This window comes from Scatophagus argus, chromosome 6, assembly GCF_020382885.2.
Source record: "Scatophagus argus isolate fScaArg1 chromosome 6, fScaArg1.pri, whole genome shotgun sequence".
Lineage (NCBI taxonomy): Eukaryota > Metazoa > Chordata > Actinopteri > Scatophagidae > Scatophagus > Scatophagus argus.
Window position 1 is genome coordinate 5,225,429 of NC_058498.1, and position 24,353 is coordinate 5,249,781.

Here is a 24,353-nt window from a genome sequence, read left to right on the forward strand (position 1 = left end):
CTGTTTACTCATCATGAAGGGTAAACGTCATCCAGCTGCAAAATGTCTTCTGTGGCTCTGGAGGGAGCATGAAACAAATAATCCTGATAACGTCATCATCTCAGTTTGGGGTTATACATTGAATATATATGTATGTATGTATGTTTGACAGAAATCCTGCATGACCTGAATATGTCCGTGCAGTTAAAAAGACCAGCAAGTCATGATTTTACGGAAACGTGCTACTACTTGTGTTATGGGAAATGTAGACATTTTGATGATGGACTCATTAACGCACTAAAAGTCAGAATTTTGATCAGTCTTTCCTTTTTAAGGTCCAGTGTGGAGGATTTAGTAGCATCTAGTGATGTGACTGCAAACAACTGAAGACCCCTCGTCCCACCCTGCTCTACAGTGTCGGCTAAAAACTCTTGATCCAGTGTTTGGTGTGTCTGTTCTCGGCTACTGTAGAAACATGGTGGACTCCATGGAAGAGGAGTTGCTCCCTCTTTGGATATTAAAGGCTCATTCTCAGGTAACAGAAACACTATTTCTATTTCCAAGTGATTCTAAACAAATGAAAATATATAAATGAATATTATATTTCATTTCTGTCCTTAAATCCCCTTAAATCTTACGCACTGAACCTTTCACTTCTCTCACAAGTCTTCTGACTTTGCAGAGGTACAATGCTAAATTGCCTTAATACACCTTTAGTATCTCCAAGGTCTGCTCTTTGTTTTGTTCGACTGTTCTCTGCTATGTACATAGAGTCTACTTGCGTGCGTACGGCTGCATGTGTGCATCCGCCCATGTGTTATGGTGAAAGGAAACAGTGTTATTGTACGTCAGCGGAGAATAACATAACAGTAATCTTCATTCCTTAATTACCCATTCAGTTCAGGAAACATTCCAAAAGCTGGACATGCGTCTCCGTGTTGCAATTGCCCTGGCATAATATTTTCCACTAAGGCTGTCTGAGAACTCCCATCACACACACATACAGTATACACACTCATCGCTCTCCTGTACAGAAAGTATCATTGGATTGTGCTCTCTTCTCTGTAGCATCTGAGCAGCTCCATGGGCTCCAGATGGGGTGCTTAAGTGATTTCACTGTTTGTCGAAGTTTGAGAAATTGTTTGTTGTGTTGTGTTGTGGCTCAGCATAATGGAAAGCTATTGTCAGATCCCACCAGGAGCAACCACAGCTGAAGAGACATCGGCCTCAGATTCGGTTCTCAGGAAGTCTGTGGCAAGCGGCCCTCAGCCCCCCCCATTTATGTCTAAGTGACAGATGGACCAGAACAGGACAGCCTGGATGTTTAAATAACAGATTCCATTGTAGTATATTCAAGATAAATGTCATAACTTGTTTGCAATGTGTACAAGCAACACTTCCTTTCCCTTGTCAGAACGTGGAGCAGCAGGAAGTCTACTGAGTTATGTGTTGTCCTTGTGTGAACGAGGGCAGAGATGAGGCCAACCCCTGAAATACTGAGTCATGTTCCGCAGAAATGTGGATCTGAAAAGGAAGAACTGTCTGCGTCACTGGATTTGTTTATGCGACTGTTGTCTGTAGGTTTAGCTGATTCTTTAGAGGTGAAAAAGGAACAGCCCATGCTCTACCAATATGTTTGGCTATTTGGCTATATGTCTTGGTTATCTTGACAAAATCTTATGAAAAGACCTGGAGGACAATGGCTACCTCATAATCTTTCTGTTTGTTCATATCCTGCATAGTTATCCTGTTAGTTTGAGGCAATATATTCTTTTCCAAATGGTATGTTCTCCCAACAGTCCATACAGCCAACTCATGGCTAGCATATCTCCTGTTAAGTGTCTTTAGTCTTGTTCAGGATATATTTGATATATACTTTCACTGCAGGTCTGTTTGAATAGGACTGTAGCCAGCCTGGAGCAGGGACGTGTCTCACAAAATGAAGCCAGATGAAGTTTTCACATAGTTGTTCAGTAAAATGTGTCATCCAAACATCTGTGAGGCAACGCTAATGTCCGCTGCAATGTGGCAGTAAATGTGATACTGAACATGTCACTGCTAATGAAGGTGTCAGATCTTACGAGCAAATGTATTTATGTTGGCAAAAGCAAGGAAACAAAAGTCCTCGTTGTCCACACGTATGCTGTGTAATCTTCAGCAGTGGAGGAAAGAAAGCAGAGAAGATGGCAGACTTGTTGTGTAAGTCTTGAGTCTCCTCTTAGTGTCAGACTTGATGTTTTTGAGATGGATTCCAGTCAGCTGTTGGGGTGTGAACCTGACGGGCTAAAGGGGGAAGAGAGCGAGACAAACAACGCTGTTTGCTGACCGACGAAATGATAGGAGGCTGTGATATTTTTAGATGTGATGTAACTTGGCCAAGGTTTTTGAAATTTGATGCGATGAAGCAAAGTAAGAGAACAAGGTGATCGTAGCGAAAGAGGTTCAGCTAACATGCATACCAATCCCATACTGCAAGAATCAGAGGAATCTACATCAAAGGCACGTTCAAGGAAAACTTCTTTCACCAATAGACAATATCATCAATCTGTGATGCTCAGAGCATTCCAGGAGTAATGGAGTGATAAAGTGTTTTAATTAGATGCTTTCGTAAGACCAGTTCCCCTCAGTCTGCTTTGTCTACTTCCAGATACTTCTGCATACATACCGCACTTAAAGGATAAAGACAATTGGGATGTTTTGTTTTTTATTGCGTCAGTCTGCCTCTCAATGCTTGATTTCCCTAGTCTGTCAGCCAAATCCATTCATTCCTAATGAAAACATAAAATACAATTGGTTTTGAAAAGGATGTTGCTTGTCATTCAGCTGCGAAAGAAACATCTGCAGGTAAAAGGCTAAATAACTAGTTGAGAACAGTACAACATGATGATAAATGTCCTCAAAATTGAACATGTCTTGTCCATTTTGTGGCCTATCAGCTGCAATTATAGCTGCTATTGAAATGCACCTAAAATACAATCCTTTCCATCTAGAAACATCAATTTTATCATCTCATCCCCTGTCTTTTCATCACTTTAATTTGTGTGCGGTAATTAGATTCACAAATGTGGCAGAGTGCTGAGACTTAAATATGCTCTGTGCACCTGTGCAATCAGACATGTCTGTGACACTTTAGATGTCTTGGAGCTCATCACGAGCCCAATCATAGCAGACAAAAAGGAGGCACCGCTTTTGCTTCATCCGCAGCTGGAGGATCGCGTCTGCTTTCACTCATTTCTTTTATAGCTCCACAATGTACCAGCCAGGTGTGCCTAAAATATGAGGGCTTTCCTTCATCTAAAGTAACCCAAATTCCTCAGCACGGACAGAAAAGAGAAAGAGAAGGTCTTTTCTTGGGCCACGTCCATCCATGATGAGGAATGATGGAAAAACAAAGAGGTCTGGGTGGGGGCAGGTGTTAGTGTCGGGAGGAGGGTGGTGGTGGTTGGTGACCCTGGCTGGAGTGGAAAAAGGAATGTGGGGCTCCTGGAATGTCCTGGAATGTTCTGAGCAGTCGGGGGATAATTGAGTGAATTTGGAACAAGAAAAGACAAACCGAGGTCCCGCAGTGGAAGAATGTGCTTCTGGGACGTCTGAAGAGACATTCCATCCATTCAGACAGCTTCACCGGGCCCAGAGCCTTCCTTAGATGGCACCATAGGGAATACAACCCCCTCCCTTCCTCCTCCTCCCATATGCACACTTACTAATGCTGCTCTTCCTTTCACACCCTTCTTGCCCTATGCTTCTCTCGCTGCAGGACAAGCAGAGATCCTCCATGATATATAATCCTTGCCCTTGATGTTTGTGGACATTATTTCATAAAGCCTGCCAAGAGTGAAGCAGTTACACATGGCTGCAAATTTTTCCAATGGAGAGCAGAGGTGTGTGTGTGTGTGCTTGCAGTCTTTCTTTCACGCTTTCTATATGGAAGAACTGAAATAAAAGGAAACCAAATCAAATAGGGTATGCATTTCTTACTCTACTGTCTTCATGTAGATCCAGATATGATAACAGCTCTGTTGTCTGCAGTGAAGGTCAAGAAAATGTTCATTTTGTCATTACAAATATATCATTTACTATATCCACTCATTGCTTAAGTCTAGGAGGTTTCCTTCACTTTGACGTACAGCCTTTTTGGAGGCAGCCAGTAAAAGCTGACAGAGATGCAAGCTGTTTCTTAATACTACATCTTCTGTCATCACACCAAGATGCAACCTGAAACATAACCTAACATGTCATGTATTTTCCATCTTTTCCTCAGAAGACGTGGGAATGATTGGCATTCATGTACCAACATCAGCCCTAACATGGCTGCTGAGTTATCTCTCACCTTAACTCAAAGCAACCTCCTAAATTGGGGAAATATTACAGTATTCCAAATACAGACATCGCAATCTATTGATTCTAGGGCTGCAACTAACGATTAATCGACTAATAGTTTCAACCAACAGTCCAAAACTTGCAGTTTCCCATCACAAAAGACAAAGAAAAGGAATGAATCAACAATACTGAGAAGCTGGAACAAGGTGGTGTTTTGCATGTCTGCTTGAGCAACGACTCAAATGATTAATCAGTGAGGAAAGAACATGTAGTTGAGGGTTAACTTAAAGATGTTCGAGTAGCTCGTGGATGCAATTAATCTCACGCATCATTTCACGTACTGCTGTAACTACAGAAATATTTCATTCGTGAAGAGACTTTATAAAGCATGGAAGAGTTTGCCTTCCGTACGCTGCTTGATCTGCGGCGGTGTGGAATCGACTGAGCCACAGGTTGAGTGGTTTTCGGATTGTCACTTGTTGGGCTGAACGCCACGCTGACAGCTGACAGACTCGTAGGTTACACGTGATGATCGGTGCGCGTCACCGAAGCGCCGTCGCTCGCCTGGAGACTGGAGGAGGGCTGACTGACACTGTGTGCAGGCTACTGTAATAAAAGAATAAAAACCCAACTAACCAACGGGGAACAAATAAGCAAGCCAGGCAGCGTAGGGTTAACTGATAGCAGCTTCTCTCATTCATTCGCTGAGTTGTATGTTAGGGTGTTTTTCAGTCCTTTTTTGCCAGATTTGAGTGTGCCAACTGAAGAGTGCAAAAAAACATGGCTGGTTTAATGGCAGGTTTTGGTCATTACACCCACGCCGTTGTCCGGGGAGTCCCCGCGTCTCTGGCCAAAGAAGCGCTCCGGATGGTCGAGATGGAGGTGGACCTGGCCGGGGCGAAGAGGGAACACGAGGCGTACGTCGAGGTCCTGCGGACGAGGCTCGGGCTGGAGGTGGTCGAGCTCCCCGCGGACGAGTCGCTCCCGGACTGCGTGTTCGTGGAGGACGCGGCCGTGGTGTGCGGTGACACGGCGCTCATCACTAGACCCGGGGCAGAGAGCAGGAGGAGAGAGGTAGGGAAGTGTCGCCATATGTTCCATTCGCCGAAAATAACAAAACGAAACTAAATGAAATTAAAAGTTTGATGCGAAGCTGGAGAGGAAGGCGTCCTCCCCCTCTCATTTTTGCTCACTTTGCATGCAGTTAATAGTCTGCAGGTACACGAACACGTCATAAATGTGAAGATGGCTGATCTATGTGACAGGTGAATATTTGCAGAAACATGTTATAGTTTATTTCCTTGAAAACAACAACATCGAAGTCTTTGACACTTAATGAACTCAATTAACGTTCACCAGCTGTGCATTGACGACTTAAATGTTTGTGACAGTGTGTGAAACTGAAGTGTTCTTTGGAGGGTTTGCTCTTGCAGGAGGCCAACGTGTCTGAAAGCTGTACATACATAACCAGATGTGCCATATCGAGATCACACCGTGCACGAGCCTATACAAAGAAATATGGTGATTAGGTATGAGGCAACGCCCATTTCACAATTCCTTTATTTATCCCTGGAGGGAAATTCTTGAGACCACAGTCAAAGACCACAGTGCAATTTTTTTTTTAATTGTACTACATGTGCGTGTGCTGCACTGGAAATTGTCCTATGAAGGCGGCATTTGAAAGCAAAATCTGTTCTTTTTTAAATAGTCTATCGTGGTAACATATGGACTGTTAATTGCCACTACTTAACGTATGTAGGCTGGCAGTATAATTCATGGGATTTTTATTTATCAATGTTTAAAGCATCCTATAGGTCTACCTGGTAACTCATCATGCACCTGACTGATTAGGATCGTCACTTAAAGATTTACAACATTTATTTTTAGGAAATGAGAAGCTTTATGATGGCTGAAGTTTATGAATCATTTTTTTTATTTTTTGGGGAAACAAAACAACAGTATGAGGGTACTGGTTTGCCTCGTGAGAGTAGCTGCAATGTGGTGTGTGTGTGTGTGAGAATGACAATGAGGGAAACGGTAGGACGGCTTCTGTGAAAGCTCCTGTCATTTCGCATCAGAGTCACTTTACTTGGCTCACTGGTGCTAATGGTCCCCATGCAACCTCGCGGGCAGCAGGGTTATTGATTGAAAAGCTGAGAGCCGCTGCCTTCAGCCGCCACATTTCGTTTATGCAGAACGAGTTACATCTGCGTGCACATGTGTGCATGTCATAAGTGCCCTTTCTCACGTTTACATTGTGAAATTTTTCATATTTCATACAGATATCTGGTCTCTCACCCGTGTTCTGCTCATGGGAGATGTCAGCTGTGATAAATGAGAAACTGGCAACATCTGAGGTGCAAGAGCATAAATAATATTTTTGCAAAAACAGGACTGTAAAAAGCACAGATGGATGCATGACCATTTATTGTCTCTGGCAGGAATGATTTAATTATTATTGTGTGAGTTCAGGTGCTGGTCTGCTGGATGTGTTTTCACATTTAAAAGATTAAAGGACAAATGCACAGTACAAGGGGGTCTCTCAATCAAAACAATCACAGAAGACATAGTCTGATGACTTTGTGAAGTAATGGAGGATCATGGGAGGGTTTTTTTTCTGTCTCCATTGTTAAGCAATCACCACTGCAGATAAAAATCTATCAGATGTTGCTCAGGCAGAAATGTTCACAGACAAGCTAATGTTTTAAAGTTTTATTCACGCTACATTTAGTAACATTCGCCAACTTCCTTCCTCACTCTCATTATTGTCTGGTATAATCTGGTCTTTCCTGTTTTTCCCCAGAAGTTATGGAAACTTAGAGGTAAAGGGGGTGTGACACCATTAATAGGTGATTAAATGAACTTAAACTGTAGATTTGTCTGGGTTTCAATGATATTGGAAACATCTGTGGTAATGTAAGCAAACATTTCAACAAAGTATGTAAGACAGATTCAGCCATTTACACACTATAATGCGGAAATATTACTCATTATGTGGCTACCATCCATGTTTCTGTTCCATTTATCACTGAAACATAACACATTAAATGCATCATAAACACACATATGTAGCATTATAGTCCCGGTGGCAATAAAACCTGTGATGTTCCTTCTTGCTCCTGGTGTTGCAGGAGGTAAAAGATAGATGTGTTTTAGCTTTTACAACATTTCTTGGTGTGTCGACTGTCTGAAATGTTTTCGTCAAACTCCTATGCAGCCTGAGAGCAGCTGCCACAATAAGGAGCTGCTATCAGTAATACAGGAACATGTCTCTCAAGAGTCGAAGTTCTTGCCTGAACCACTTCAGGGTGAATCTTAAGATAAATAAAATGCTTGTAATAGTGAATTTACTGCCTCGTTATTGAACGTTTGTGCTATACTCATATAATGATTGGACACACCTCTTTTGACCTGAGACATTATGGAAAGTGGGAAACAGCAGTTTCTCAACTTCCTGTCAGCCCTCTTGAGAATCAATCTGTGTGCTCACGGAGGTGGAAGAGAACTACAATTATGTGATTGATCACTTCCTGTTTGCTCGGTCAGTTACAATTACACCATTATGTTGGCAGTAAGTCGTCGGCCATGCTGTGTCGAAATAATTATTGCACTTGTGACTGAACAGTGAATAATTTTCACCTCATAATTACCTCTGATGTTTCGACAGCCTTGCATGTAGATCAGGCTCCAACACAGCACCGCATTAAGCTTCACTCAAGGATCAGCAAACATCCCGAATGGTTTTAATTGGACGAGTCTGTTTTGTAACCTAAAACACTAACGAGTGACTGTCAGGTAGTGGCTTTTCTGCCTACTGCGTGACTGTTCAGGGCCCTCTGTCTTCTCTGCCTCGATTCACAGATTTTGAGCTCATGGTCTTCCATTTGTTGGTGCCAATTTACTGCCAAGATGTGTGAGGCAAGATTCAGTGTGTTTCAGCTGCAGTTAGAAGGAAAGCCTTGTTACTGCTTGACATTTTGGGAAATCAGCTTGGAGTCATGTAGACATTAATTTACTAGTATCTATTTTGTAAATCATTAATTCTCTTTATTATAACCCAGGATAGTTACAGCTGCCTGGTGCTGTTGGACCTTTTGGTCTGTCGGCTGCAAACAAAAGCTCTGAATGACTGCTTAAAATCTTTGGAGCAGATAGCGTGGAGTGTTGGAGAAATTGATGTGGGAGTTGAGAGGTGTTCTTATCGAAGCTGGAAGGAATTGCTTGTTGTTGTTTATCACTTTCATCTATTTTAAATGCTGTGGGATTTTGTTTTTGGTCTGTTGGCCTCATCCATCAGGTCTGCTTTTAGTTTCTCTCTCTTCTGTTCCTCTAGTAGCCCTGTAGGGTCACGGCGGGTGAGATTAACTAGTTACACTTTAATCATTCTCCTCTCCACTTTTTCAAGATGAGGCCATTGCTTTTTTGTAACTGATTGCATGCCTCATTATTGGCCGAGTCCACAAGTCCGTTTGGAATGGAATATGTTTTAAAACATCTCTTGAAGGTTGAAGGTTGAATCTTATCCATTAGGCTGTGGTTTAAAAGCTTTACTGAGGGAAATGCTCCTCTTAATGGACTGCATTATTGTTCACAGCAGACTGCAGCTTTATCTAAAAACACTCCAGCGAAGAGCCAAAGTTAATCATTCCATAACATTAAATACAAGCCTCATAAAGTTCGCCAAGCTGAATACACAGCTGCAGATTTCCAGGTGACCTTTCGTTTCTTTTCTTATTGTGAACTCATTTGGAAATCATAATGATAAATGTCCTGAAAGTGAACCTGCTGTTAGTTTATGCCTTACATTGTGATGAGATAAGACACCAAATTATTTCCACAATGTCACGACAGGAACACCTTTCTTATTTGCTGCTATTAATGTGAAAAAATACTGTGATTACCGGGCTGGGGTCTGATCAGATTCAAACATACCTGGTGCACATTTGAAGTTTGTATTAAAGTTGACTTTCTTAATGTCTTTGGTTTTCATCACCTCGCTGATGCAGTTTTAGCACATGTGATATCCTACACCATTCAGTCTTCTGAGTGCAGTCTTAAGTTTGTACCAACAGTGATCCCAAGCTGATGAATGGTTTGTGTTGTTATTGAGTGCTCGCGCCTTGAAGACTCTCGCTAGATGATCCGACAGCCACAAAACAAAGTCTCAGCGGGGTGTATTCAGAATGTGCAGAAAGACTGACTTCCTCGGCCTGCTGACAACACTTGAGTTTTTCTGTCAGCCCTCCTGACCCAATCACTGTTTGTAGAGTCGAAGATGTTGCCAAACATTTCCTTCATGTAACCTTCTCTGTCTAAATAACTTCTCTATAAATTAAAATGAGAGTGAATCAAGCAGCTTGTTAATGTTCTAATTAACAATGTCCTCAAGTATTTATGTCTGGCAAGAAGGAAGTGATTGTATTGAAGATCTGATCTGAGTTCACAGTCGGTTTTGTGGCTGCACTTGTTGAAGGCTGTTTTCCAGTATCGTCACTGTGCTCTGTAGATGCTCTGATGCAAGTTGTGAAATGCTTGCACACCTTTTGCCAATCAAAACCAACCTGTTATTTCTTGCTTACATACTTTATTGACAGATTTCAGCACCAGCTCAGGTAAAGGAGTTCAGGTGTCACCTATTATATATGGGAGGACGTAAAGGTATTGCAAGACTCTAAGATGTGCAGACTTTTTGAGTTGCGAATTTATTGCAGCTCAGCCTGAACTAAAGGGGCAGTTAAGGCAGCACAGAGATAAGAGTGCCAAGCAGCAACAAGCGTTGTTTGGCCCCATCATACATAATTGATAGTTCAGTTCATTGTTGGGAAATTGGTGAGGGATCATGTCCAAGTCCCTGTCCCTGTCTTGTAAAGGTAGCACAGTCATTTTCTCAATATTGCTCATTGATCATACTGTTTTCATTAAATGTTGGCCATTTTTTATGCAGGTATTTGTATTTTTGAAGGAAAATGTATTCAGGCTACAGTTCCACTGTTCTTTTTTCTGAGAGTGACCTGAGCCAGGAAAATACATTCAAAGCTTACCATCTTTATTCTCTCCACAGTCACAAGCTTGTGAGCAAATCGGAGCAGTGCTGGATACAAGTGGCCAAAATGAGTTTTCTCCACCAGGCTATTAAAGTGCGAGTTCACCTTACTATCTAGCAGAGTTTATTCAGAAGTGAAAAAGACAAAATATACATGCATGCATGAAATGGATTTTTGTGATTTTTTTTTTAAATGGTCACTAAGTGTGCCTTTAACAGCTAAAGCCACAGAAATTGCTCTTCGTGACCATTTTAGCAAAACGTAGTGGTGGTCAGAGCAGGCTAAAGAGTAAGCCCAACTTCAAGCCAAAACTAGTTCCAAAGTTGCACTACCTAATATACATAAACACAGCATCGCTGTGCCACTGCGTCTTGGCACAAGCAGGTTGTCAGATATGGGGTGATTATAAGTGATTATTGCTGAACAATCAGGGCAGGTATATTTCAAGCATCTCAGAATAGACATGCATTTACTGTGGCTCAGGACACAAATTGTGACCAATTTGGTGGCTTTGCACCCATCTGTCTGACAACTCAGTGAGACACAAGAGCTTTGAACCAAACTGAAAGGATTTTCTGTGTTTCTGAAAGTGATTTTACTGTCAAAATAGAAGACCGCTTTGACTTTTTTGTTGTATCATCTCTGCAGTAGTTTTGGTCAAAAACAGGCAAAACTCTCAATCCGGCAGCCATGAAAAGTAGAGATTTTGCCAAACTCTGATAAACTGCTTCTTATATTTTCTGCTGTCTCCCAGCAGCTGCAGTTAGTGACCTTTTCTCGATATTCATATCATGAACTTTGGGTTGTGCTGGCAGTTTCTCGGTCTGACAGTGGAGATAAACTTAATTGCCTGAAAAGAAAATCCATTTTTGATCCTCCACTCTCACTTTTTACTTTGTAGCCTCTGTTTTTACTGAAGCAAAAAGACCTGAGCTCAGAACAAGTGATCAAGGCAGTGATGTGTGATTTTAGCTTTATCAACCCAATGAACTTCAGTATAAATCCACCATGAAACAATAACCAAACCTGCCACCTTTTACTGGTTTCTGCTCAGACACTGTGATGGCTTAAAGTGTAGCTATTATCTGTTTTGCCACTTGATGCTTATGTATCTTATAATGGTATACTGCTGTAAGCAGTTACTGTAAGTTAGGCTGACTGAGCCTGGAAAATAGTGGTCATTAAAAAGTGCTAAAATCTGTCATAACAAGTGTAAAAGCACTAGGTGTCAATTCAAGTCTGGAGACAGGATGGAAAATTCTGCTCCACAGTATTTAGGTCATGTTTTTATAGACGTAATATTTAGTCCTCGCAGTTTATGTCCATGCAGGCCCCTTTCTGGTCATGGCTCATGTAGCCGCCCCCAAACTAACACCAGACAGCACAGAAGCCTTGTTTTGACTAGACATCTTACAGATGCAGATTCCTTTCCGTCCTGCCTGCTCTTATATGACTTCCCCAACAGAACCAGCCTGGTTTCCTTCAGGGAGGCTTGACATCCGTGTGTGAACGGGGGCGGAGGGTGAGACACCTGGAACTCGCCAAGTAGCCTCTGGGCCGGGGTCAGCGTGCCTTCCCCAACTCTCTGTCACATTCCTACCATATATAACCTGCCCTTCCTCTCACTGTTTGTCTGTCTGACTCCGTGTCTGGCGTGTTCGTCCGTAACGTCCCGGTGCTGCTGCCTGTCCCATCCTCTGTCGCTGATTCAGTTTCTTACAAATCAGAAGGTCTTCTAAGGTCTTACTCAGGTTGAAGCTGATTGCATTTACCGAACCTGAAATTCAGTATCTGTGTTCCCATGCATAAACCACTCAACAATGTAGATAGTCTTCCAGTGGGAAAAAAAATCTTCTGATCAATGACAGTACAGGAAACATAGCTTATATTTCCAGTAATATGATAATAGCAGCACTAAATTCCTGTGCTCCTGAGATGTCTTTTATTGGCATGAAAATGTACTTGCATTGAAAACACATTGGGAACTAATAGTGAAGTATAAATGAGGTCTTTGCATTCCACTATAAACAGTTTTACAGTAAGCCAGACATCGGGGTTCTAGCTTTTCATACTTTGAGTAGGAGCTGTAGTCTAAACCAGACTAAATAACCTACTTAAAAGAGGTATATTCAAAAGGTTCCTTAATTAGTATTCAGATGATTAGTTTTTTTATCCTTAGGTAGATGCAGTTGGTGCATCATTTTTACCTACTGGCTCATCTTAGCCCGTTCTGCCCCAACTGCTCGGTTTAAAGCTACCAATACTAATGTTGGAAATGTTGGAAAATTTGGAGTACGGTCCGTGCATCTGACCTGACTCTTGATAAAATGCTGTTTAAATTTGAGGTAAATCTGCAAATTTCTCTATGTATGTTTGTATCAATAAGGAATTTACTAAAGGTTAGCAGTTAGGTTTCTCTCACAGTGTATTGTTTGCTCCGTTAAAACTCTCATTTTTGTCAGTTATATTGCAGCTGGTGATGCTACTGTACCTCTCTTTTTACATCCTTGGTGACTTTTGACTGGATGGTGCTAAAGATGTTTCCAAGCTGCTGATATACACATTTCTAAAGACATTTCTTATGTTTTAGTCATTTGACCTGTTAATTTGCTGGTTTAAAACAAAGAAGGACTTTGCCCAGCTTTAATTCACAAACAGCTGGTCCATCGCGGTGTGCTCTGTGTGGGTTGTTCAACACGTGCCAAGACTTTGCCCCTCATGCGCACCAGGAAGTCTTGTATAAAGAACATGAATAGACCAGACAGCCCCCCATCCCCACCCACTCTGCCGTCACCCCTTTTGGCTAAGGGTTCACCCACCACAACCTCACCAGCCAGCAGCCTGCGAGACAGCTGGGGCGCACTTGTGAACAGGAACTCCTCTCAGCCTTGCTGGATGACCGGGTCACGCTCAGCCGTCACCGTGGGTGTGTGAATGTCTGGTTTGGTATGTGAGACTGAGCAGTGGAAGACACAGGAAGTGGGCCAGGCGCAGTGGTGTTGAGAAAAGTCAGGCTAAGGTCACAGAGGGCGCCTCATGAGCCCAGAACAAAACCCTCTTTTTACGCTTGAAGGTTTGGGGTTAGAAGATAATTTCTAATAAAATGTTATGCTTTTCTCCTTTTTGTCCGGCTTTTTGTCTGCTGTCTGAAGCAGATCCTGTATTGTGAATATACGTGCAACTAAAATATCTCGAGAAGTGACAAAGTAGAGAGACGTGGCTTCTAGAGACTTGTTAAATTTGTGTGAGGAGGATTTTATTCTTTTCAGGAAGAAAAAACACATTTAAATCCGCTGTCACTGAACATAACTTCGAGTGTACCTGAGGGTGTTTGTATTCTCTTCAGAGAATGAGCACCTTTGCACTAGTCTAGGAGAGCAGGTTGTTTAGTAATGTTTAACCTCTGGTTAATGAATGTGTTCCAGTCTTGAGTAGAAATTAGAGCTTCACATTTCAGGCTCAGGATTTCATCATGTGTGCAAGACGTCCTCATTAACCTTGCAAACCTGTCTGAGACCTTCCATCTGCAGCCAAAGAAATACTGATGACTCTGGATTGCTATGGCACGTGTTAAAGGAGTGACGAGCTCTCAGATACTAAGTGGTTTTTAATTTTGGAATTGGTTGTATGCATGTTGGCCACATTTATTTAGTTTAAGAACCAACAGATCTTGTTTGAAGGAAGATTATGCAACAGACACCTCTAACGCTGAGGAATCAGTGGATGCTGTACGATTGCCTCGGTGGTCCTCTGTCACACAAACAAATACTTCACTGGTAATACCACGATTACATCTGCCACATTTTGCGGCACTTTGTAAACACAGCAGAAATCAGTCAAGACTAATTGAAATAAAACTCTGCAAGTCTCTCTCTCTGCTTCCATCTCTCTTCTATCTCCCTCTGTCGGGTTTTGACTTCTCACTCCAACCCCTCCATTTTGTTCTCACTCTTTAAAAACAACTCACCCGCCGACAGATACAAACTGTCAACATCAACTTCATTGATTGCTGGAGACGCAGAGCCAAGAAGAGTCTCTTACGTATTGCAGGCTATAACCATCAGTCTTTCCCATCATTTCAGTTGACAGTTATGGTTAAGTGCCCCGTTTTCTGCTACAGACCAACAACCGTTTCAGCAGCTTTTATTTCATCTCGAGGCCTGTTGATGGCATTTGGTTACCAGCTCTGGTGCTAGAAATGAGATTTTCCTGTATCTGAGGAAGTGATGCTGCCTTGATTCTGCATGAGCATATCGCAATGTGTTGATAATAGACTGCTGTTATGTTCTCTGCACCTTACAGATATCATTTGAAAATCAGTGTTTGCGCACCGAAACCCCAGGTAGCGATCTTGTGAGGGGACTTGTTTTGCTTTTTTTTTTCTTACATTTTAACCCTAGAACACTAACGTTAAAATTAGTAACACCATCACTAACGTTGGGTATATTTTACCCGATATAATATCTCGGATAAAATACAGTTTATCACACCAGCGTTCATCATGCCATATAGGACACACAGTGGCCACCTCGTGGTTTTTCTTTCACAGCTGTACTGAGCACACATTTGGTCGAAAGTATCAACACATCCCTTCATTTGGTTGTAAAATTCGATCACTTCAAAATTGTGTGGGTGAAAATCACCCGACGTTAGTGTTCTAGGGTTAAAGATACTACATTCATCACTGTTGTGCAGTAACTCGGTGCGCTTGCTTGTTTTGAACAGGATACTGAAGTGCAGTCATGTGATTTGCTGTCTGATGAAGATGAGCCTCGGAACGTCACTAAAAAAGTTGAATATGAAAACACTTAACACAGCTTTCTGACTACAGGTGTGAGCCTGTTAAGACACTCCTCACATCCTACTCGTAATTATCACCAGGAGGTTGATGTGAGTGTGTTTTCCCAAGTGATTGCAGTTTAAATTAAAAACATCAGAGGAACCCACAATCAGACTACTTAAATTGTCTACTTTCCAATGAGCTCATGCTCACTGGGTAATTCTGCGCACGATTCAGACATGTAGTGTAGACAGGGCTTGTCGCAGTGTTGAAAGAACATGGTCGAAACTGTTTTGTCTTTGGCTCTGTGTGTCTGTATGAAACAGAGCAGTGACTCTGGTGACTTGGAGCTGCATCAAGAGTGAAGTAAACCACGAAATATTGAAAAAGACTGATTTTATTGTAGCAGAAATAAGTCTCAAGCTGGAGATTAACTTTAAGGATTTCAAGTCAAACCAAGTTTCAGACTAAAGTTATCCATCAGACTTTTCCCTTGTGAAATTCCTGCGAGTGCTACTGTAACTTTCGGCTCTCCACATCAGTTGTGCTCGAGTTGCTTCAGAACAAACCTCGCAGACACTAAGCAAATTAGAAACTCTTCACCCCTTTGCCTCATATTACTTGGAGGGGCGGAGTTTTCTATTTACATGTCAAAATAAAGCTGGCGTGAACATGGCCCCGGACACTCAACAACACACTCCTGTGACGCCAACGTTCGTTTCCACATGCACCTTGAAATAAGTCGCACTTTCACACCCGTTTAGCTTTAGCTAATCTTCATTTAAACCTTTTAAACTTTTAAACGAAAAAGAGACATGCCAACAGGACTATTTCTTAGTACATTTGAGTGTGTCCCAAATTCCTCACATGGAAAAGCTTTCTCCTGCCGACATACCTGCATGTTGCTCCCCATCTATCTTCTTTTTACCGATACAGACAGCAGGCGCACTCACTCATGTCAATTTCTTGTCTCATTGTTGGATGGCGTCCTAGGAGGACAAGCTAAAGCAAAGCTCAGTCATATTTTGCATGTCACTGTAGCAGTGTCTGTCGAAAATATGAAGCTTCCAGAACACTGCCCAGGCAAAAACACTGTTTTCACATCTGCTCAGCTCTCCGATAACTCAGCCAATATTGTTTCAAAATGAGCTTTCTGACGGGAACATGGAGCGATTTGTCTCTGCAGCACGCTCCAGTATACACTTTATTCCCATCATCAAAGCTTTGTTGTTATCTTCGGGTTTCTTTCCAGTAAAATTGACTTTTCTTTTTCGCTTTCCCCAACATGCATATCGCAGCACTGCAGATTTATGGAGATCTAACCTGAAACTGACTAGGAATGCATCGGTCTGTTTTTTGTTGACATATTTAATAATCACAAACTGATGATAATTTATCATCAGTGTGCGTACTTTATCTTTGATACATGCTTCACATGTCTTCTCTTAATTTTTGGCCCATCCATCACAGCATGGATCACATATTTCTGTCATCGTATGAACTTCTCCTGCCCTCTGCCTTGTTGGAAAGGCCTACTCATCGGTCTTTGATGAAAGCGATATACCTCCGATGCTGCTTTCGCCCTCCAAGTTAGCATTTTTCTCTGCTCCATCATTCAGTCTGACTAATGCCATTTGTAGAGTGGTTTTTAATCATGCCAAAGTATGGGCCACTCTCAAATTGAATTTAACAGTGAGCGAATCTTGGCCAAAGTTATGAGAGAATCTCAGCTGTTGAACAAAATATGGTCCTGTTGTACCCACGTGTTTTATTTTCATGTTTGGGAGCAGGATGCTGTGCCGTGCCACTGCGATTCTCATCCCCTCAGGAGAAATTACTCAACTGAATCGGTGAGCAATTTGATGTAAGTGGGATTAACAGGCCAAGTTAATGATCCAGTCATTAAATGGATTCAGGATTCATTATGCACCACATGTTCTGTGTGAAGAAGTGCTTGTAGCTGGAGTGAGGAGTGTTCTCATTTCTTTTCACAAGTCTTTGGAAGGAGTGAGACATAAGCTGATAACAGTGAAGCACTTTGAATTTTAAATTGCATTACAACTGGTCTGATTCTGAGTCTGTCCCCTCAAGGCTGGATTACGTGAGTATTTGCGTGTCTTCGAGAATGTTTATAGCTCATCATGGGCAATTAGTCCAATTTAAAATATCTATACCAAAGTTACACTAACATTCTAAATTAACAGTGGGATCAAGTAACAATGCGTAACATGAAGGAGGACACTTATGATGAATCCAGGTGGAATTATCACCAAATGTGGAACTCACCTCAGCGTCCTGAAGCATTTTAGCATCTTTCAGCTCCTTGTTTTGGTTTCATGGCACACAACTTGATAGTTTTGCTTCAGTTTGCCCTCTCTGCTCTCATCAGCCCATTTTGCTAGCATAGAACAGAGATGAAGCGCAGGCTACATATGTCTGGTACTTGTTTTCAAGTCTGATAAAAATTTAGTTCATGAGACTTTTACTGGTTTGTTTTAGAGCCACAAATCAGAATGAGAATTCCTTTATTTAAATGCTTTAATGCATAATCTGTGAACAGACTTTGATGATCTGGATTCAAGCAGGCAGTTTTGTAGTCATCCACAATCTTTTTGGCACATTTGTGTTTAGAATTAATCATGTCCTCATTCACACAAACACGCTTGCTGTCTGTGCATGTGAGTCCATTCATTCCCAGGCACAGGAGGTGAGACTCTGGTGTTTAGTTTCCACATGACGGTGAGTCAGGAGACAGTATATGTCAACTGGGTGCCACAATGTTCTCGGAGTGTCAGGAGGAGGCTGGAGGCCACGGGGAGGGTGCTCGTCTGTTGCATCTCTCGCACGTAAGTGTAATTTGTGCATGTGTACAGTGGTGTGTCTCGGTTACATCTGCTCTGAACCGCTGGCATCAGGTCGTTCTGCACAAATCACAGGAAACGGATTTTCACATTTCACAGTTACCAGTTAACAGAATAACACTGTTCCTCTGGATAATCCATAGACCACTCAGTCAGAAGTTTTCATTTGTACTTTAAATCTGTCCACCAGTATCTTAACACTGTTTCAGTATGGTGTTAAGCTTGTTGGTTGCAGCTAATAAATAAAATCCTCAGTCTCTTCCACACATGCCAGTGTGCAGTGGTCTGCATTTGACAGTTAGTGTGGTGATATATATCCACGTCTGCGATGACGTTCATCTTTGACACCAGAGCTCGAGTGATCTGAGATGCAACTGCAGATATACCCACCACCTCTGATGCTGTATTGTATTCATCTAATTGACAAGCAGAGACAAGAAAAAGTCATCGCCGCCAAAACAATCAAACATCAGTCATTAACTGCGTATTTTCAGAGATCTTTGATGAGCCGTGTACGCGGCAGCTTTGGACATGTTCGCAAACGGCCTAATAGATGTCTTTATGTTATGGGTATTGTGAAAAAGAACTATGAGAAAAAGTGTTTTTTGTTCTTCACAGGGAGACAAAAATTTGAGTGTTGTGTAAATTGTCAAGGAATTTAAAGAGGAGTGTATGTGTGCGTGCATGTATGCATTCACATGTGGATGATGGGTTTGTGTGTGTATGTGTGCGTGGGTGAGTGAGGGGGTCCGGAGGGGCAGGCCAGGCATCAGGGCTGGGCAGGGAGGTGTGTGTTGCCTCCCCTGTCTGCCCTCAGCTGTCACAGTGTGGTGTGATGTCCGCTCTCAGTCTGTTCTCACGCCAAGGATCACACTGAAAACACACACTTCTTCTCCGTCAGCCGGTCTCCTCAGTCACGCACAGAGCAGACCCGAGCCAGCGCTGAAATGGGTCAATGCTGAAACGACCAGTTGAGAAAGGCAATCCTGGAAAATTCTGAAAGTTATTGGTTAAGTGTTTCGGTGGTTTCAATTTGCAGTTTGTTAATTTTACTTCGCTGTAAATGAATATGTTTTTAGGCACACACACACACACAATAAAAAGAAAAAGCAAACCAGTCAGAGTAAATGTTGGCTCTGTCCATTTCTGCAAGCCGTGGATATGTGGAAACTCTTCTTTACATTTCAGTTTTTTGTTGTGACAATCCTCTGCCTAAGGTCTGGTTAGGTTTAGGCAAAAGAAAAAAAAAATCACTTGGTTAGGGTTAGGAAAACTTCATTTTTCAGCATTAAATGCCCTTTTCGGTTGCCACAGTGTGGTTGGAAAACCAACCACTTTTGTCAGTTGAAAAGGCAAGTGAACAGTAATCTCTTGCTTGGCACACCAACACCATCTCGTCTTCCTCCTGGCAAGGAAGTCAGCTCATATAAGTGTAATCTGAATGTTCTGTTGATATGAAACGTAGAAACTTAACACATTCCTGGTTTGCAGAAACGTACAATGCCAACATTTTATTCAGGGCTGAAAGCAAGACATTTGAAATTTATACCTTGAGTTCCAGGAAACTGATGGTCACAGATCACATCATGTTTTTGACATGTTAAGTTGATTTTGTACTCCCAAATGCACACACTTGGTAAACTGGCTTTTCAAACCACCACTGGCTCTCATATACCTTCACTTACAGAGTGTGTGTGATTGTGCTTGACTTAACTGCCATAATCTGATATGAGTGTATTTGTTTAGATCGATTAGCTTAAGGATGTCCTCCCTTAGAGGTCGTAAAACAAATGGCTGTTTTGAAATGAGAATTGGGCCTGAGGTGAGCTGTTAAGGGGAGCACTGTGTACAGATAACATGTATATAATAACTCTGTGCCATCTGTATGAACATATGTGCACTGTGATTCATGGACATGTTAGTGAGAAGAGTTACGAGTGGGTTACTGTACTTTTCAAGTGCTGAAATGTTGAAATAACAACAAAATGCACTTAGCTAGCCACTGTAACTTCTAATTCTTTTGTAGTGTGCAGGGTTTCTTGATCCAGCCAGTTAAAGTGAAGGTATCTGAGTGTGGTCACGTAGTGCAGCTGAAGGACCAAACATTTATTTTAAAGCTCCTTTGGTTTAAATTAGATATATAGATTTGTACTATAAGATTAGGCACACTAGACATTCAGACCAGATTACTTTCCCTAAGAGACACCTTGCATTTGTCTACCTTAAATTTCTGATACATGAAATGTGGCTTTTATTTTTTGGCCTTTTTTCATATTTTTTGGGAAGGTGGGCAGGATTTGAAGTTTCTGACTTCAGTGCCTGTCATAGCGTTAGTGAATCCCATCATATGGAACTCACTGTTGTTTACAAGAATGCAGTAAATGTTATGTGTGTCATTTTTGGTGATAATTTAATTTAATTCTGGAAAACAGACACTTTTGTCTCACTTTTGCCCATCTGCTGTGGCTCAGAAACATGCCTGCCCATGTATTACAAAGCTACGTTACTGCAACACACCAGTGATGGACTGGGTCTTTACCATTCAACAAAGGACCTTAGATATCAATGCAGCATGTATGAGATGATCAGATTTTGTCATTAACTATTTAGCAACTTTTAGGAATCATACTCTAATCCCTGTAGATGTGAAGAGGCAACACTGCATGTTTCAAGCATACATTACAGTCTGTGTATACATGCGCGTATGGCTGGACTGGGAGGAAATCAAGTTCAGGGCTGGGAAAATCATTACATTTGGGTCACTGCATGGCTGGTGTCAGTTACATAAGCCACCTTTTCATTGTGTAACTGTGTTTGTTTAGCTTTTGAGCAAATACTTCAGTAAAGAGGTGAATCTTGTAGAAAGACTCAGGAGGATACATAGGCCTCAGAGGTGGAGGGGGATGAAGTATTTTGTTGGCACTGTGCTTGGAAAAAAGACCTCAACAGTGTTGGGAAATGCTCTTGAGACTGCATGGGGAGGTGCAACATGGATTTTTCTTTTTCTTCATTCATGTAGGAAATGCTATGCTAGTGCCTTTTCTGCTCATAATGTGTTTTTACTCTCCTTGTGGAAAGAATATTTTGGGTTTCACTCCTGTGTCGTGCCATAGCAGGATACCTCACTGCTGTTTGATGCTCAATTGCTTTTGTAGGTATCTTTTGAAGCTCTTGTGTGTTTGTACAGATTCTCTTTGCAGCCTTTGAATACTTACAACCTCCCACAGCACTTGGATCCTGTGATGATAGACAATGTAGCCCAGTGAATATGACAGGAGGTTGAGCATTGGGGTTTTTATTGCTATTCAGAATGCATGTGTAGTACTGTAACCAATAAAATCTTGAAAGTAGTCTGATAAGAGAAGCATCCATTCATTTGCACAAAAGTATTCCCGATCTGTAAGTCCCCATCAGTCGTCCTATACTCGATTAACATTATTTATGTTGCCATGCATTAAATACACTAAGTGTGTTTTGGCTCAAAGTGCTTAGCAACAAAATGTAGTTACAGGAAGTAAAAACTGACTTACTACAGGGTTCAAAAACGTTCCACTTCCCTCAACGCCTTCGTTTTTAAAAGAAATACACGGCTGTGGGCCGCATCCACCCTTGGCAGCCCAGAGAGGTCAGCATTTGGGGCGAGGGGGAAATCAGCTCTGACAGAATGACAAGCTTCTCCGCTTCTTAGCGCTTACCATAAACTCACCTAATTGCTCTGGGGCTCAAAACCCACAATAAGAAGTCATCCGCTGGGGCCCAGAGCAGTGGGAGGCTCCAGCAGACTTCCGGAAAGCTGGAAAGAGTAGAAAAGTTTCACATGTGCACACACACACACACACACACACACACACACACACACACACACACACACACATACACACATACATACACATACACACTCTCTGAACTTTTAAGTTGATCCTTTGACACAATCAAACTTTTCCTTCTTGGAGCTACCAATGTACACAGATACACCCACATTTGCTATTGGCTAGTTCTGTGGATGACTTCCCCTTAGTTGCTTGATAGCCTGGTGCAAAGGAACATGTGTCTCTGGAAGTGCACGTGTGTTTATGTAGGCATGCCATCGTATCTTTGTCATAAGAGCAGGTTAATAATAAAAACACTGCAGGGGGTAAATCACACTTGGCCAGCCTCTCACTTGCTGCCCAGCTTCACTGGAAACATTCTTGGCAGGTGATCACAGGTCAGGGGCTGCAGGGTCAGCGGGCAGACTGATGAACTGGAATCACGCTGGCCAGTAGAGGATGTGTTCCTATCAGTGGTTAGCAGACTGGATCAGCACATTAGCCCTCCAGGAAGCCTGATTGCCAGTATCAGCTTTACAGGTCACACAGTTATATAAGCAGCTGCAGCTGCCCGGCCTGTAATTGCTTCAGCTGTGCAGTATTTGCTTCCTATTTGTAGAGATTTGTAGTAGATGGAGGTTTGCCATTAATGATGATTTTTATTGTTGACCAGCAGTGTCCATTCATCTGGGGTGAGAGTCTCTTCAGTGTAGTATTAACTTCTCCCATGTTGTGTCATATGGTTGTGCTATATGTCTTGAGATAGTTATGCAACTTGCAGCTCCTGTTGAGTCGTGAAAACATGAAACTCCTCTCAGGAAGCAATACCAATGAGCCGCATATCCTGGAATATAAGTCTTCTTGGCGATGGTGATCGCTTAGGAGCTTTATGTAAATGCCAAGCAGTATGCAGGCAAAGGAGGTTGTACTCTTGAAGTTGCTCTGCTCTGCTCTGCTCTGCTCGTCTAAGGTGCCTCTGCTGCTTCACTTGGAAAGCTGCTACTTCTTCTTCAAATTGTTCTTGATCAATCTTTGGCAGTCGACTTGGATTACTTAGTTTGATAATTACTTTCAAAAGTGTTGTGGTTTCATCTGTTTGCTTAAAAACATACTGTGGTGATAAGTCATATGGAGTTATATCACACTCAGTCATTGTCAGACATAAAAGGCCTTACATGACTCAGGGGGTTTTGTTAATGACTGGAAAGGTGGTGATGACTCAGATAGCCCAAAGCCAAATAAGCTTTGAAAGCACTAAATTAGGCTTGTTGTGATCTTTTGAGCCCAACGGACGACTTATCAGAGGGTTCGCAATTCTCAGAGGTCTGGTAAGGTTGAAGGATGGCCAAGTGACTCCAGTAATGTTTTGGAAATGGTACAGTGTCTTGCAGATGCTAGGGTCATTACAGCAGAGCTGTTAGGAGGAATCTGCCACCCTCTCCTCAGACGTAATGGGCCCATTTCCCTTTTAGCGCAGACACTGCTGTAAAGGTTGAAGCACATGGGAACCATTGGGTCAACTAAATTTGAAAATGCACTTTTGTCACTTTGTGGAAATAGTCCGAGTCCTCGAGCAAAGTTTGTTTGACAGCTCCAAGATAATTAGTTAATATTGAAATGCATGGCAATAATTACCCATAAATGCCACACGCTGTTAAAGAGCCAGCATTTTCTAAATCATAGCATCTGTTGCAGTCAGCCTTGAGTATGAAAGTTCTGCTTCAAAATCAGTTTATTTATAATGGAACATTGAGAAATCGGCTCACAAATGCCTGTCTTAAGCTATTCATCACTTTACGCAGTGAAACGTGTTTTCAGCCAGAGCAACATGTGATGGAGAGGAGTGTGCGGGTCATGTTTTGGGTCTTGTTTGCCAGAGATAATGTGGACAAGCCACAGTCAGAGGTTCTCTCAGCAGTAACGGCTACAAAAATAGAACAAAAACTCAATACCTCAAGGCTGATTCTGTTTCAACACTTTCTCCTTGTTTTAGCTGAGGAGTATGCAGTGCAGTCCAAATGTACACACACAGACATGACAAAACTGCATGCATAATACAGACCAATCACAGGATAGATGTGGAGGGGCCTGAGCTGGAGAAGCATGAATTGATAGATGTTCTGAACAACTGAAAGCTGATTATCATAGTTTGGTCCACAGATTTGACCTTTCCTGCTCAATCAGTAGTTGGAGCTGCAGCGGTGATTGTGACGCACAGCTCATGGAGACAGTTAATTAATTTACATCAAATAATTATAACTCTTCCCTGGGTTATAATTGAGAAAATGACCACATATTAGATAATACTGTCTCATGTCTGATGCAAATAAAGAGCCAAAAACTTGCTTAGAATCATAGAAAAAAAACACACCAGCACTTGTCTGAGAATCTTTAACTTATCTTTAATAACAAATCTGTACATGATTCAGTGCAAACCCGAACTGTTAATAGCTTATTCAGTATTCTATTAATGTGAACAAATACAGGCATAGACCACACACACAAACCCAACATAAACAGTCTGCTAGGAAGTACTGAGAACGTGCAGAGCTGAAGTCCG

General features: G+C 42.0%; 1 protein-coding gene across 4 annotated transcripts in view; it reads left to right on the plus strand.

Annotated features, from left to right (window-relative positions):
- The window catches only part of ddah1 (dimethylarginine dimethylaminohydrolase 1), a 71,067-nt gene that overhangs the window by 1,130 nt on the left and 45,584 nt on the right, over positions 1–24,353 (plus strand). The window contains exons 2-3 of one of the 4 annotated variants that reach the window (XM_046390882.1): positions 315–514; positions 5,099–5,373. In XM_046390882.1, coding sequence (XP_046246838.1) covers positions 5,167–5,373 — 207 coding nt within the window. In that variant the 5' untranslated portion in view covers positions 315–514; positions 5,099–5,166. Of the gene's footprint in view, positions 1–314; positions 515–4,601; positions 5,374–16,913; positions 17,970–24,353 lie in introns of those variants that run through there. The other 3 variants (XM_046390884.1, XM_046390885.1, XM_046390881.1) reach the window with 3 other exon arrangements.